Source organism: Python bivittatus, unplaced genomic scaffold (assembly GCF_059951505.1).
Source record: "Python bivittatus isolate LINGU-HERP-01145 unplaced genomic scaffold, Pbiv_v1 ctg000530_np1212, whole genome shotgun sequence".
Classification (NCBI taxonomy): domain Eukaryota; kingdom Metazoa; phylum Chordata; class Lepidosauria; order Squamata; family Pythonidae; genus Python; species Python bivittatus.
The window spans coordinates 3,946,106-3,961,979 of record NW_028277085.1 but is presented as its reverse complement, the minus strand read 5'-3'; the positions used below and the strand labels follow the sequence as shown (position 1 = coordinate 3,961,979).

Sequence of the window (15,874 nt, the reverse complement as noted above, 5' to 3'; positions counted from 1 at the left end):
CTGTATCTCAATATTACTTCTAGACAATCTCTTCCAGCCTGCTACTTTCAGATGTTTGGCCTTCAACATCTTTCACCCCTAGCTATGGTTATTAGGGGAACTGAAGCCCAACGCTTGGGCAGGGAGCAGTCTGGAAAGGTAAGTTTCCAGGATACCTATCAGGAGAGAGGAAAATCCATATTTATTTGGCCAAGATAAGCCTTCTGGATAAAGATTAGATGTAGTAACTCAACTCTTTCAATTTGATGACTCCATGTTTACATGTAGACAGTTACTTCACCCCTTCACAAATGTCAACCAGAAGAAATGTTCATGAGGAGATAAAGATATTCTGTACATAGCTACAGATAGATTACATGGGGTCACACACACAGAGGTCATCTACAGCAATTTCCACAATGGCAGAAAATAGTCTGCTCCTGAATTTATCAGTGTGAGGATCAAGACAGTCAGAAGTAAGAAGGCCTGCTAAACAATATCTTAATCCCTGGTAATACTTCCTGAGGAGGGCTATTTATTTATTCGATTTGGATCCTGTTTTTTGCCCAGGAGCTCAAGGCAGCATTCATATTTTCCTCTATAAGAACACGAGTTGCTCTGGCTGAGGGTGGGACCGAAAAGGAGGGGAGTCTCCCTGGTGGGTGTCTCCCACTTTAACCACCACTTTGAAAGCGATTCAGAATAAGTGCTTTGAACCTCACACAAGCATGCCCCTTCTTGGCTGTTCATTGAATATCTCATGTTTCTTTAAGCTTCTGCATGAACCTGAAACCTTAAGAGTGGTTTTAAAGATGTTCTACTTCCATTTGTTAAAGAAGCAACATCTTTTAGAGGGCCTGAAGGCTCAACCAGCTGAAAAATAAAACAAAACAAAAAAATCATGGTCACACTTCCCATGCTGGGTTATGAGAATAATGATAAATTATGATGATACAAATGCAATCCACCCTCGTGTGTTCCAACATTTCTTTTAATGAACTTAGTGAAAATCACCACTTACAGACGACTGAAAACGGCCATTATCAAAATGTCCTGCTCATTTGCAACATGCCCACAAAATTTAAAGTAAACTGGAACCCGTGCCCCAAATGGCTTAAATATTCTCACGTTGGGGTGAAATTCCCATAGCTTATTATCTACATTGAGAATGTTGTGCTTCTTAAAAGACTGAAAACATCAGGAGCTTTTATACCAAAAGTTATACAAAACAGACAGCTAAACAGAATAAATTGCTTTAGGACGAGGTCTCTAGAACAGGAGACCAGGAAGAATTTACTGAAAGGAAAGGAACAGAAGTAGAAACGCTCATTGGCTGGTCTCTATTTAGGGCTGTGTTTTTCAAACTTGGCCATTTTAAGATGGGTGGACTTCAACTCCCAAAATTCCCAGCCAGCATGTTGGCTGGGGAATTCTGGGAGTTGAAATCTACACATCTTAAAGTTGCCAAGTTTGAAAAACACCGATTTAGAGCATAGTTTTAGCAGCATTACAATGCCAAATAGACTACTCTATGGGGAAACAGGATACAAGGATCCGTGGCAAGGGTGTCTGCAGGAGAAAGTCAAAAAAGTCAAGATGTCGCCACAGACACATGTATAAAAAGGGGCGGGGCTTTGATTATGTGGTTGTGGTCGCCATCTTGACTTTTCTGACCTCTTCCTGCGGAGCAGCATAGCTTTCATCCATCTGTCATTCAGCACGTATGCCAGATCACAACTCCCGTGCTAGCTACAAAATGCCAGGAGTTGTAATGTCATCTGGAGATGCCAGATTGGAGAAAGAGGATATGCTAATAATAAAAGAAACCTTTGTTTTCCAAAATTCCAAAACAATTAAACAGGATTTCAAAGTATGTACAAGTCTTCAGACAGAAGTAGTGCAAATTACATATCTTTAAATATATACCTCTCTCTACGTATAGTTATCTACAGTATCTGCATTTTCAGTATCGAAGAAACTCCCCAACGTCATCTTCAAGAAAACAAGAATGGCTTCAACGACAAAAAACCATCTTTGAGAAACCAAAATAAATGATCATTTCTTCTCCTTCTTCAAGAAGAACTGCCGGGCGTCTTCCCAGGTCTGCCGAGGGAACCTGTTTGACAGCTCCAAGTAATCTTGAGAACCAAAGAAGGCTTCTGTCAAATGAAGAACAGAGACTCCCTTAGAATTACCTTGCCCTGATCCTCTGCTGGATGTGGGGGGAGGTCTCCATGTTGCCCTCCCTCCCAGTTTGGCTTGGCTGGGATCTATTTCCTGCTTTTAAAAGGGGCAGCCCAGGGCACGTGAACTGCAGAAGGGTTCGCTTCCCCCCAGGAACGGCTCTGCTCAAGGGTCCAGCAGGATGTTCCGCTCTTCCCAAAAGCAACCGCGCAGGTTCTGAGCACGAGACCGCCGCTCATGGATCGCCTGATGCTGCTTACCCCTTGGTGGCGAAGGCTGGTTATCTGTTTGGCTTGAGCCTTGCGTAGAATCCTACCAAAATAAAATCCAAATGTTGTCCAATTTTCTCAGAAACCCAATACTCCGGCTTGTTCTGGCTGGGTTTTGTAGCAAACCAAGGCCGAGCAAAACCCTACAGAGCCGACTCAGAAAACGCTTCCTTTAACACAACGCTCCCCTCTCGTATAAACAGTTGTCGAAACAACCATTGTTGGAATAGATTTTAGCAGGAGGAAAACTCTGCTTGCAAAGACTGAAGTACCACAGAACCTGGCTTTATAATTTTCGGGTAGTTTTCTCACTTCTAAAAGAAGTATAATAAGGCCATTCTTTTTTGGGTGTGTGTGTGTGTGTGTGTGTGTGTGTGTCATTGTTGTTTTCTATTTCAGTGCATTTTGATACAACCCCAAATGCCTGCAACCTGACCGAGTCTCTCAATTCCCCCATATGGTAAACATTTATTTTCCAATCTAGGGGTCAGATATCTCACGTTGCTTATCGGGGAGGGGGAAGACTCTCTCTCTCCCAAACTAAATTGGGAAGGCGCTCACACTGTGTCTCCCCACAAGAGCACGCAAATGGAAATCCAAGTGTACGTGTAAATCTGTTTTTCATTTTGCAGGATCTGGGAGAAGAAAAAAATCCCAGCTTTTTATACAGCCTATTTGTTTGTTTATTTGTTTAATACTATTACATTCAATTTTTTTTTTAAAAAAAGCAGATGGCTAAACAATTTCTAAAGGCCAGAGGAAACTTAAGTTGTCTTCAGGTTACAAAACTGGATATGTTTATGTGAACAAAAATTAAAAACCGTATTAACGCTAATTAACATTAAGCTGGATTTAATTTATGCTAGATTGTCCTGGTTTTCGGATCAAGTAACTATATATCAATTACTTTACTGGTGAAAACAATAGTTCATTCTTCACGTAAGCAATCAACATTTTTGCTTTTTTGTAACATCTGCTTGTGGTAGCCAAAATCATTCATAACTTTTCCTCAAACAGTTGCTAATTTATTCTTTCAAAACAGTTACAGAAGAAAAACACCTTCAATAAAAATGCATTTTATTCTTCTGCTCCTCTTTTAATGGATCTGACCTCATGCTTTTATTATCTTAGGCCTTGTTTTTAACTATTTGCTTTTATTGCGGTATATTTTAATGTATTTATTTATAATTTCACTCTAGAGTTTAAGTATTGTGAGTCTCCCAGCAAGCTTCTTCAACTGGATGGAAAAAAAAACACGTTTAAATTTTTCAACTATTTTATAGATTTGCAACAGGTTAAGCACTACAAATTTCGGATGTGTCTGAAGGTTGACAAAGACAACCTTTTTGATATGACTAATTAAATGTGTATGCATGTACATGGGCACATATATAAACACTGTTTTGTGCAACCTGATTATTAAACAGACTACAGGCATGCCAAAAAAATGTGAATCCTTACGTGCAGAAGAAAGAATGATTGTTTATGGAAATGGGAGTTTCTGATCTCAACGTTTAGTATAGCCGGTGTTTACTGCCACAGGCAACATGACCTAAAGTTAATATCTGTAATTAAAAAAAACCCTCTACATAAATACACGGCAACATTTATATTTTGGTATCAGTTGTATTACGTTAAAACTAGACTTGTCTGTTGAATGGGCTCATGCTATCTATTTCAGGATCCTGCCCATATCTTATGAAGTATCAGCTGTTCAAACTTTTATCAAAACGGACTGTGCACATTTTAAGTAAAAACATCAACCAATATTTAGAATATTCTCCAAAATGCTTCGCAAGTGTTTACGAGATAAAGCTTTGGACTGTAAACATGTCTTTCAAACCTTCCTTCCTTCCTTCCTTCCTTCCTTCCTTCCTTCCTTCCTAATTAAAAATTACTATTTTTTTTGGACAAGAAGAGTCTCTGCGTGGTAACACCAACCAAACCATTTACCTGAATGAACGTGGCCAACAACACACAACTCATTTCTTGCTCCAGAATGATCTTGTTCTGTGGGTTATTGTAACAAGCAGCAATGAGGGTCGGAAAGAGGACTTTGATGAGACGTGGGTCGCTAAAATACTGGAAAGGCAACTGACACAGCTTCTGGAGCACGGTGGGGTGGCGGCCGGATTGCACAATTATCTGAAAAATGGAGACAGCACCACATTAGAGCACTGCTGATGGATTTCCCCGATCACCTGGAAAAGGAGTAAAATCAAGTCATGAAACCAAGATACACTTGTATAAATTAAGAAAAGCAACAACAACAAGCTAAACTTTTGGTATTAAGCATTTGATTCAAACTGCCCTCCCTCTCCAGAAATTTCTTTTTATGCCCGGTACCTGCGCAATAAGAATCTTATATAAAATACGACGCAGTAACCGAGAATCAGACAGCCCCGAGGAGACGACGCAAAACGGCAATCAATACCTACACACACCGATACACGGAGAAAACACGTGCAAAACAGAAGGGACTGTAGTAAAAGATTTAGGAAAGCCTGGCCAGAAAATTGCTGGTTGGGGGGATGTTGCTCCTAATAAATTGCTTCACGGGGCAACTGGAAAAGGCAGCGAACCCGATTCGGCTGAAAAGAAGGATGTCTGTTGTGTGGCCGCTAGATTTTGAGCAGTAGCTGAGTAAGATCCTCCCATTAGTTTTTTTTTTTTAAACCTGGATTTCTATTAATGCCCTTGACGTTAAACAGGGAATTGTTTAGATAAATGGAACTGCTGTCATCCAGGCAGACTTTATGGCAGAGGATACGTTAAGCAATAGCCTTGCTGCTAGCTTCCAGAGAAAATTTCTTCGGTTATTTAATTCCACAGGATCTTGATAATAAAGGAACATGGACAACATCAACTCAGGTCCGGTGACACTCAGTAAGATAATAGCAATAAAACGAATGATAATGAGGAGGAGGAGGAGGAGGATGACATTGACAATGACAAAAGAGCCATTTGACCCACATTTGACTTTCTGCTATCGAATGAAACTCCTATAACGTTGGAACGGTTGTAGCTTTTTCTTAGGGTTGCAATTCTAAGTTGTGCTCAGAGAAAAACAACAGCAGCACTTTACAGGTATACACAGCGGGTCCAAGCTGCTCTCAAATTAAAACCAGGAGGACAAAAAAGAAAAAGGCAAAGAGAGAGAGAGAGAGAGAGAGAGAAAGAAAGGGTAGAGGCCACAGGAACATAAATTACAGGGATTTACAAGTTTTCAAAGAACTTTTAACAATTCGCTAAGAACACATTCTCAGTTCATAATGCAGTTCAGGTCAAGAACAAGATCAACAACGCAATAGTTCACATTTTTTAGTTCAATAGTGAAAATGAAATTGAAAACCTCCCAGTGAATACAAAGAGGAACCCCTTAATTCTTCTAAATCCAAATGGAATTTTAAAGACACCGGCTACGGCAGGGGGCTCCGTGTGCGCGAGGCATCTTGAATGACACTTCCCCCCCACCCAACCCCAAAAGCAGGATTCCAATCGAAGCCCTAAAAGTAGGGCTTTGAAACTACGTTTTAATCAATATCGCCAGCTTTATTCGACAAGGCCGTTCTTGGTGTGGTGTGCACTCCTTATTTTTGTCCAAAAAAAAAAAAAAAAAAAGTCCTGGACTTTAGAAAAAACAATTTTTACAGATTTCTGAAGGGTGAAAAATTGCCCCCAACAAACGTTAGTTTTAAAACAAACGACGTATGTGACTATATACCTTCCGAAGTTCACGAATTTTAATTCTGAAAGACCACCCGTTGCTTCTTTTTGAGTATCTTCCAAAAATAAACCCACTTACAAGGAAAATTGATATTTCTATCTTATCCTCTACCTTGTATTTAACATTGGGATATAGAAGAGTATCATTAGCTGAGGGATTCAGAGCTGGTAATTATTCTAAGTGTGCAATAATTGTTGTTTGGCTGACTCAAGGAACCGGAATTTAAAATAGCCACTTAAAATTGCTTTTATTAATGGGCCTGTCTTTGTTTGAAGGAGGCAAAGAGAACAATCTTATAAATAAAACAAAAGGAGGCAACAATGCTTTCTTGCCACATCGCTGGATAAGAGGATAAGATTTGGTCTGGAAACGGTTGCCCTTTGGTGCTTATTTATGGCAAAACAAAGTAGTTGAAAAACAATTTTGCTGACTGCTTTCATGGATGAGGAACACGGCCTATCCTCACAATCGCAGATGAAAATAGGCCCAACATTTTAGAAATAAAAATAAGGTCAAGTGTTGGGTTCCTGTAGAACCCTTTCCGAGTCCCGAGAGAATCACCAGAAGTGCTGGCGTGCGAAGGAGTAACATGCAGCATTTGGGAGAAGACTTTTTCGAGAGGCACTTCAATCTTTCACTTGTTCAACCCGTTGACTTCAGTGGGTGAGATGTGGACTCAACAGATTGCCTGGACCTTTGCTTTGCTTTACCAGTCTTAACAAATGAAGAATTGTAAGGCCTCTTGGAAAGGCCTACTTCCAAGTCAATGGAAAAGTCAACGAAAAAGGCCAAATTCAATTCCCTTAGGGTAGATGGAGATATTGGAAAATTTTTTTCCTATTTTATGCCTTATATTTTCTTTCATGAGAAGCACGCTCCCTAGTTGACTCCTCTACCTGTCTAAGAATACGGAAGGTTTAATGCCGTGTTCCTCAACTGACTGGCTCAGCTACCTGCACTGTGTAGAAGCTGGGAGGGACTCTTCCACGCGCTCTATTCCCTTCCTTAAACACACTGCTGGGGTGAGAGCTGTGCTCGGATTACCGGACTTATGGTTGCGGGCTTACACCCCCTTTTTGTGCCAGACCCACAGGCTAAGATAGTGCAACGTTAAGTTTGCCCTTTGGAGAGAGAAGCTCAAACTACCGCTTTTCGGTTTCTCCAAAATCACACTAACTAGTTTACAAAACTAAAGCAGCACCTTATATATAGTAATTAAGCCTTTTATAGCCAACATTTAAATATCATAAAGGTATGAAAATCCATATGTGAACAGGGTGGCTCTGTCAAGGGATGTCCGACAAGCCAATGAGCACAAGGAATTTTGCCCAGGTCTGCTGCTGCAAAAGACCACTTCTCCCTGATCTCAGAAGGAGCCACCTTCTGGAGGAGGAACCTCGTCTGAAAGTTTTAACTGATCAGCCTCTTGTACGGAAGAAGGCAAATGACGCTGATGCCACCTCCGGTCTGTTGTTTTCATAATACTTCTCCTCCTCCCCTTTCACTTTCTCCTCCTTTGTTAGTAGGCTCACTTGAGCTTTATTTTTCAGCTCCATGGGGGGACAGAGCACTAACCTGTAGGAAGCTCCGGAGATATTTTATGCAACCTATACTATTGATTCCTGGGTTATAGGATGGGGAGAGTGAGGATTAAACTACCTGCTACGAAAGTGTCTTACTGGCACCAAAGTTGACTGCCTACTTAAGCCAAGTGCAGAAACACACTCCCTCATATTTGATTTGTGTTCCTTCCCAGCTCTGCATTCCCTGAGCAGGGGCAAACTTCTTAGGAATGCTTGGGTTAAAAAGTACTAGGAGACGCTGAAGGACCACACTCAAAATCTGATAACGTGCATGGAAGAGAGGGACGTGGGGTGATGACTTGCATTTACTGACAGTTAACCTATCTTTTCAAAGCAACAGGAATTAAGCTCCTGCCGTATACGGTTTCTAAGAGCACAATACACCATTTAACAATTAAAATGCATTTATGTGAGGTTATTTATAACTACATAAAAGAAATAGTTCCTCGTGTGGCCTGGAATGTACCTTTTCTCTCTCTGTTGCTCTCAAGTTAGATCTGCATTACTTCTTTGCTACGCTATAAACAAATCCGGGACTGTAACCGTTTAATCAGAAGGATATGTCATCCCGTGGGTCAAACTCTTTACCGATCTGTTTCTCCAGGTTTAACATTAGAAAGGCTTTAACTTTCGGGAGGGGTGAGGAAAGAAGGAGTTTTTACTTTTCGAGAAATATTTATCATGTTTTCCCACCCCTACAGGAGGGCTGACGGTGTAGACGGCTGGACTTTCAAGGTTAAAAGGACTCTGATGAAATTATCTTTCCCCTTAAAAGACTTATAGTATTTTAAGGTGCCCAATGTAACTTCGTGGGGGCTTTAAAATAAATCTAAAAAGTTAAAATACACTCATTATAAATCAATTCATTATGAATCCATTGGTTATTTCTTGCATTACAACCTCCCCCCCCCAGTCTTTTTCAGGAAGGTCATGGTGGCATATGTGGGAGTCTCCCCTTATGTTACCCCCCCACAAAAACAATGCTGAGAGGTAGATTGGGCTAAGAGGGGGACTTGGGCCATAGCCATAGGGGGATTTGAATCTGGGTCTTCCCAACCCTAACTCAACATCCTAACCCATCCAGCGCCCTGGATGTGTTCAAGAAAGCACAATAAATCAATCAATAAAAGAAAAATACATTCATAAAGGCAACAGCATTTATATATATATATATATAAATAGCACTTAAGGTATGTAAGATGCAAGGTTCCACCATATCTCCAACTGTATAGTTCATAATTCATAGTTGGGAACCTTAGCATTTAAAATAATTGTGGTCAAGGAAGACTCCGCTCCCCCCTGCAGCAAACTGGATTCCTGTAAATGAGTGAGATCAGAATGCTACTGCTCTTACCTCATGTCTACTTGCACCCTTAAATGGTGTTGATCGATCTACTTCTTGCACGTTTACAAAAGATGCATTTGGGCAAAACAAGAACCGAATCAAATGTATTCTTGTGTAAACGTTCGCGGACCATGTCCGCCACTCTGGACAGGACCTGAAATCTCAAGGATAACTGGGCCCGGGTACGCTAAAACTCAGACTAAGCCCGTAAAACAACAAAAACAGTGACACCTTTTAAACGTTGCCTAGATTGCCATCTTAATCCAATTAAAAAGGATAAACAAGCCTACATTGGAAACAGATAAACAAGCTTTAAGCCAAAGGATGTATAAATAACAGATGTAAGTAAATCTAGAGCTGGAGGGTGGGGAGGGGTCAAAGGAGGGGAGGAGAAGACTTGGAAAGAAGGGAAGAGAAGAAAAAGACTCACTTCCATAGGCCTTCTTGTTATAAATGCAGACAGGTACCTTCCCTGCATAGATTATTCTAAAGACATCTGTCATTCTGAGTTGATGCGCTAATGTCATAGAAGGAAGGAGGAAGTCTGTGGAAGCGACTGGGGTGAATTATTTTTTGGCACCAGCGCATCTGCTGTCATGCCATGGTGGTCACCCGCTACGTTCTGGCTGTGAACTCCGAGAGTTATTCAGCTCTGCAGGGGCTACAGAAGAGCGGGCACACTTCTCAGCATCTGAATGGATCCATAAGACAAAGAGATTTCATGTTTGCCATCCCCAAGCATCCTATTTTCCTTCCAGTCAAGGCCCGTTGAGGATGCACCTTTAATAATATGGGAAAGAGCTCCCCTTCTGACTCAGCCTGCTTGGAATCGGGCAAATTCCCAACCGAAACTGGATGGACTGCACAATTAGCAAAGAAGACTACAAGGCTGGACTTCGCCATCTGCCGTCCCTGAGAAAACTCATCTGGGGGGGTTGGGAGAAGCCTGAAACTAATAACCAATCCCAAAGCCTGAGTCAGCCTTCCTCAACACCAAATTCCCAGTCAGAAAGTTTGAGAATGTTGAAGTTGCTTGAAAAATCTGGAAGGTGCCAGAGAGGGGGGAAAAAACCCTGTTCAATAGCTAGAGCAAATGACTGTTTTTCTCTCCTTGCTGTAGTCTGCTATTGTTGGAGAAAAAGCTGAAGATTTACAACCTATAGAGCTAAAGCAGAGGTCAGAACAGAGGGAGGCTCTTGGCATCGTATCATGCTGAGTTTGTTTTAAATTACAGCTGGCATCGGAGTAGCCCTTGAGAAGAAAAGAGCAACAGGCTGTCTCTGGATGCAGTGGTGGAAACGTGATGCTCTCTCTGTGAACCGCTTTGCTGATGGTGCTAAGTCATGTGCGTTTCATGCTGACTGAAGAAACCAAGTTGGTCAAATTTGCGCCACAGGTCCAGCCAGAAAGCATGGTGCATGGGCTGGAGGAGAGGGGTACGGACCACCTGCCCAACCAAAACCACGGCCTTAAGACTGAACACCAACAGCTGGACCCAGTCTATGGGTTTGATTCATGGCACAACCTTGAGTGCTCAAGACTCATGTTTATTCATAGGGTACCATCTAGTTTAGGGAACCATGGTGAAAAAAACATTATACCTTCTGAAGTGGATGAATGGCCACTAAAAGGTGATAAACCCTTGTTTATCATACAATAATATTAATATTAATTATCATACAGTAATAGTAATAACAAAAATGGCCTGACTCAGCCTTTCCTCATCGGATATCTTGCAGTTGGGCAGCTCCAGCCAGTGTTAGTGAAAAGAAATTGTTTTTAAAGACAGAAGAGGAGAGTTAAACATATTTTCTCCAAGCCACTAATGTTATGCTGACCTAAATCAAAGATAGGATTTTGAATCATAACATTTGCTTTCAAGTCTTGGATGCTTCTGGATCACAAAAAGGCACAATTTTATTTATTTATTTATATGCCAAATTTGTCACTGCCCATCTTGTTAAAAAAAACGACTCTGGGCGGTTTATAGAGAAGCTAAAATCTGTTAAAAATAAAGTATAAAATAGACCTGAATAAATAAGAAATAAATATAGTCCAAGAGTTGATGTTAATTGGCAAGTAGCTCGGGGAGCATCATCAGGGTGCCAGCCACTCCCAGGATTAAGATTTTTGTTGCCCCACACAAGCTGACAAAGCCAGGTCTTATACGCCAAACGTGATACTGTCAGAGTTATAATTTGGAGCACCAGGAGACAAATTACCTGTGCCAAACATCTTTGTCCAGTGCCCGCCCCCTCCATGGAAAACCATGGGTCCAAGAACTTCCAATTGCAAGGATTGGCCAGATTAAAAATACTCCCTTGTAAAAATGAATATGCAAAGGTTTCTTTCTTTGCTCTTTTTAAAAATTCCCAGTGCGGCAATGTGGAGGAAACCAACTCATCTGTCATTCATGTTAATTTAATTATCAGACCCCATTCAACTGTCCAATATAAAATGCAAATGAGATCAACAGTTGCCAACAACCACTGTGTTTATTAATTAGATCAGAGAGCAAGAGAGCCCCCCGCCCAAAGTGTCACAAGATGCAAGCAGTCCGTTAATTAACAGCAATATTTTTAATTAAGAAACTGTAACCCTTTTGTAAAGCCACCAGTTGGCTTAGTTATTTATAAGTGTGGCTGAAGCATTATTCTTATTGCCCAGAGTTCTCTTCCGTGCCCACCGATGGTATCCTGGGACCTGTTAAGCCAATAGGCTTAATGGTGGGCAATAAAATGTTGAGGCTGGGTTCTGACAAACAGGCAGGTAGTGAGGTTTTGTGGGATGGGGGTAAATTCCTCCCCCAGTTGTGAGCTAGGGAATGAAAGGAAGCTGAATCTCCTTTCCCCCCAAAGGAATGGTATGAATGAGAACACAGCACTGACCGTGAAGTTCCCACCAGCTGCTGGAGCCGCCTGGCAGGAGATGTGACTCAGGGAGAGAGCACTGACTTGGTGTGCAGAATATTTCCAAGTTCAATTCCTGCATATCCAGGTATGATTGTAAAAAAACCATGTTATATCCCTGGACAGCTGCTTCCAGAAAGCCCTAGATCAGTGTTTCTCAACTGTGACAACTGTAAGATGTGTGGACTTCAACTCCCAGCATGGCTGGCTGGGGAATTCTGGGAGTTGAAGTCCACACATCTTCAAGTTGTCACGGCTGAGAAACACTGCCCTAGACAGAGCAATGGTGTAACTAGTTTCTTATATAGTTCACAGCAGACATCCTCTTTTTGATTGGAAACCGTCGTGACAATTTAACCTGGTTGGATGCAAAAGTAGACGTCCACGACAAACCATGAGGACAATCTGGCCTTTCATACTTGTGTTCCAAATACATCAATCATGGGCTTTGCATCATGATGTCACGCCACACGTTTTGCCATTTGTCCCCCTCCGCTTTCCCCTGCCCCCACCGATGATGCCTACGGATGCAAAAGACCTCAGATGCAAACCTGATACCTTCAGCTAAGTCGAGGAAGATCCATGTCTAAAACCTCGCAGAGCTGCTGCTAATCACATCCAGAGAATACCTGGCTAGCTGGATTGTCAGGGGGCTCCTGTTCCTAATGGAGCAGCACATGGTGCTCCGTGCCGTTTGCTGAAGATACAGCGATGCTCCGGGAGGTTTCGAAAAAAACCCGGTGAGACTTCTGAATTCTTGAATGTATAGTTGCAGGAAGGGGCCACTCCATTTGTTGCAATGTTTAAGCAAACCAATACATTTTCCGATTGAAAAGGAACAGCGAGAGAAAGAAAAACGAACAGCCCAGGCAGTGATATGGAAAAGATCCCACAGATAAAAGCAAAGCGGTTGTTACATCCTGGATAAGACACTTTAAAGTCTGGATTTGGGAATCAGAGTTGGGAACCCAGAGAGGCTAAAGACTTCTAAACGGGTCTCCCTACCTGGTTGTCTGGATGGTTGACGGTGAAGTAGCCCACACACACAATGACTTCGTGGAGCAGCACTTCGCAGGTGTGGTGGGAACAGTGCCATAGCAAGGAGCTGATGATGTGCCTGAATGCGAGGGAGAGTCCTTCAGCGCCAACCACGGACTGGAGAAAGGAAAAAGAGAGAAACGTAACTGCATCTTCTGCAAACATCCAGCTGAATCCAAGGATCGCTGTGGAGTTTGTTTTCTAAAATAGGTGCAGCCTACTTAGGGCCTACTCTCTATTTTTTGTGATTTCCACCCCAACATGCCAGAAAAAAGATGTTACGGATGTTCGGGGCAATTGGGGAAGAGCTTGCCAATACCAAGAGGACTTGGTATCTCAGGTGCTATTAGATTCCCAAACTAAGAATCTGTAAAATTAAGAAACAGAAGAGAATCCTTTGAAATCAAACCAGATCAGATCAGATCAGATCAGATCAGATCAAATCTTTATTACGGTCATAGACCAGCACAGAATCCTTTCAATATATATATTCCCTTTTCAGCCCAACGTTCCTTAAATGGGCTGACTGAAAATCTGCCCACAGATTGTACAAAGGGTTTCCAACCCTCAGCTTAATCAGACTCATTTATTACTGTCGGAAGTAATAAAATTAAGTATTAAAATTAAAATTAATTTTAAGTAATCAAATTTTCAGTGAAAAAACAGTATTAACAAAGGACAAAACCATGTTGAATTTCACCAACGGCATAATCTATAGACAAGAAAACGTGTATGTGTGCATTGAATAGAAGCTGAGATTGATTTATGTACTCATCCTGGCAGCTACAGCTTGTTTTAATGAAGCCCAAATGCATGCACTCAAACACATTCTCCATTTACTCCTGCCTTTGTCTCTTTTCCCTTTCTTTGACGCTCCTGCTATGAGGAATTTCAAATTCCTGGTGGCAGGGAGTGACCTCTGGGAAGCTATAGACACTGATGGTGCATTATTATTGCTTGAAATTAATATCAGCTCATTACACTGATATATTCTCCTACATGGAGCTGGGTTCCCACTAGTTTATCAGTTTTGAAACTCTGTGCAATCGGTCTGTCCCTTGGTCTTTTCCGACCTGGCCATGCTAGATTATTGACCTGGCTGCTTTTCAACGCCCAATCAAGCCCGCTGTGTGCACACCGACACCACCTCCCAGCCACTATGGCTTGCACATAGCTTGATGGATGGGCTGCGGCTGCATCTGTAAACTTGCCTGGCCCTTTTCTCCTCTCCCCAGAAGTCTGCAGGGCCAGGGAGCGGATGGCCATTCTGCCCCCGCTTGCACGACTCCAAACTTATTCCCCCCCCCCTCGATCACCCACTTGCAAAGAGCAACCCTTTTAAATGTCATGGTTTGGCAAGACATAAGCAAAAGGAGAAAATCCTTGCTAGCTGAAGAGTTTAATGTGCGTTGGCCGTGGGAGGAGAAAAACAGGCAGGTTACGGCAGAGCGATTCAGGATAAGGCCACTTTATCGGTGCAGCCTGCAGGCTTTATTTAATAAACATGTCAGCCAGAAAAAGTGACGCGGGGTCAGAGGGGAGAAGCGATGCAGGAGGAAGGAACATCAAAGTCTGGCCACTGGAATGGAGCAGCCTCTCTGTGGGAAAAGATCCACTGTGCACATGGGACTGGTTCTCGGTTATTTAGTTTGGCAGACCATGGGTTAAAAATATATGGAGAAGAGCGAATCCACGCTAGTCCAAAATTCATCATGTAACTGGACCTCCAGGCTGGGATGGCAAGTCACCTGACTCCCACGGTACCTACTGGCAGGAGCAGATGGGCACGGTTTCTGGAGGCACCACATAGGAGGAGGAGGAGGAGGAAGAGTAGATGGTGGTGGAAGTTCAAGAATTTTCCTCTCTCATGAGTGTGTCTTCTCTTTGTATTGTGGGTGCCTGAGTTGGCACTGAGTTCCTCTTCCCTCCTCCTCTTTCTTGCCTTTTCTGCCATCTGTTTAGTTTACAAGCCTAAATCCAAGAAGGGACTCTAATAGTTTAGGCTTACTTCTGGCTAGATGCCTCCCAGATGCCAAGAAGTTGCCCAAGCATTGCTGAAATACATTGGAAGGCTGGGCACAGCCATGCCATGATGCCCCTAAAGGCCTGTGCCCTCTGCCCCCCCCGAGCCATTTACTACTGGAGATTATGTGGCGACATCTTCCTGGAGAGAGTCCTTTTTCCACAACCATGTTCCCATCCAAGTGCTCTGTGTTTATAGCCTCCTCTGATAACAAGTGGCCTGGGGCACCAAAGACTGTATATAAACATTAACATTCTTCCCCCCCCCGAGGAACTGCACATTTCCTCTACAACCAGTTTTGATGGTGATTCAGTATCCTGCACGGCTTCTTCTCCCTGTTGAGATGCTCAAGATAAACGGATGATATCCTGACAAAGGTTGCCACTGAAATTTTTTACATGGCCTACTTTTTTGGACTTGAGCCCTTCGGGAAATGGTTACCTTGGCCGTAAATGTTCAACCGACAGTTTTTAAGTAAAATAATGAAGAGGGGAAAGCTACCGACTGCTAAATTTAAAGAAATGCAGACACCCTAATACGAAGTGAAAATAAACATGCGTCTTCTGCAAAATGGGCTAGAAACGTCCAGCTGGATCAATGCCTCTGAGTCGTGGTGTGGGAGAGAGAGAAGAGAGGAAAGAGAGATTCTTGCAATCCAAAATCAAAACGCTTTTTAAAAAAACAGCTCCTGTGAAGACTCTCTACTAAATTTATAACTGTAGTGGGGAATCAGAGAAGAATCTAAATAAACAATTCTTTAGCAACAAACCACTACAGTTAGCTACCCCACAGGTTACTTCCTAATGTTCATCCAGCA

At 42.3% G+C, this 15,874-nt stretch overlaps 1 protein-coding gene across 1 annotated transcript in view; it reads right to left on the bottom strand.

Annotated features, from left to right (window-relative positions):
- Positions 1 to 951: 951 nt before the first annotated feature.
- SCAPER (S-phase cyclin A associated protein in the ER) overlaps positions 952 to 15,874 on the bottom strand; it is a 98,988-nt gene continuing 84,065 nt past the window's right edge. Inside the window, exons 29-32 of the mRNA XM_088148389.1 lie at positions 13,002 to 13,151; positions 4,386 to 4,577; positions 2,424 to 2,475; positions 952 to 2,138 (exon numbers count right to left, since the gene is read on the bottom strand). Coding sequence (XP_088004515.1) covers positions 2,035 to 2,138; positions 2,424 to 2,475; positions 4,386 to 4,577; positions 13,002 to 13,151 — 498 coding nt within the window. The 3' untranslated portion in view covers positions 952 to 2,034. The remainder of the gene's footprint in view (positions 2,139 to 2,423; positions 2,476 to 4,385; positions 4,578 to 13,001; positions 13,152 to 15,874) is intronic.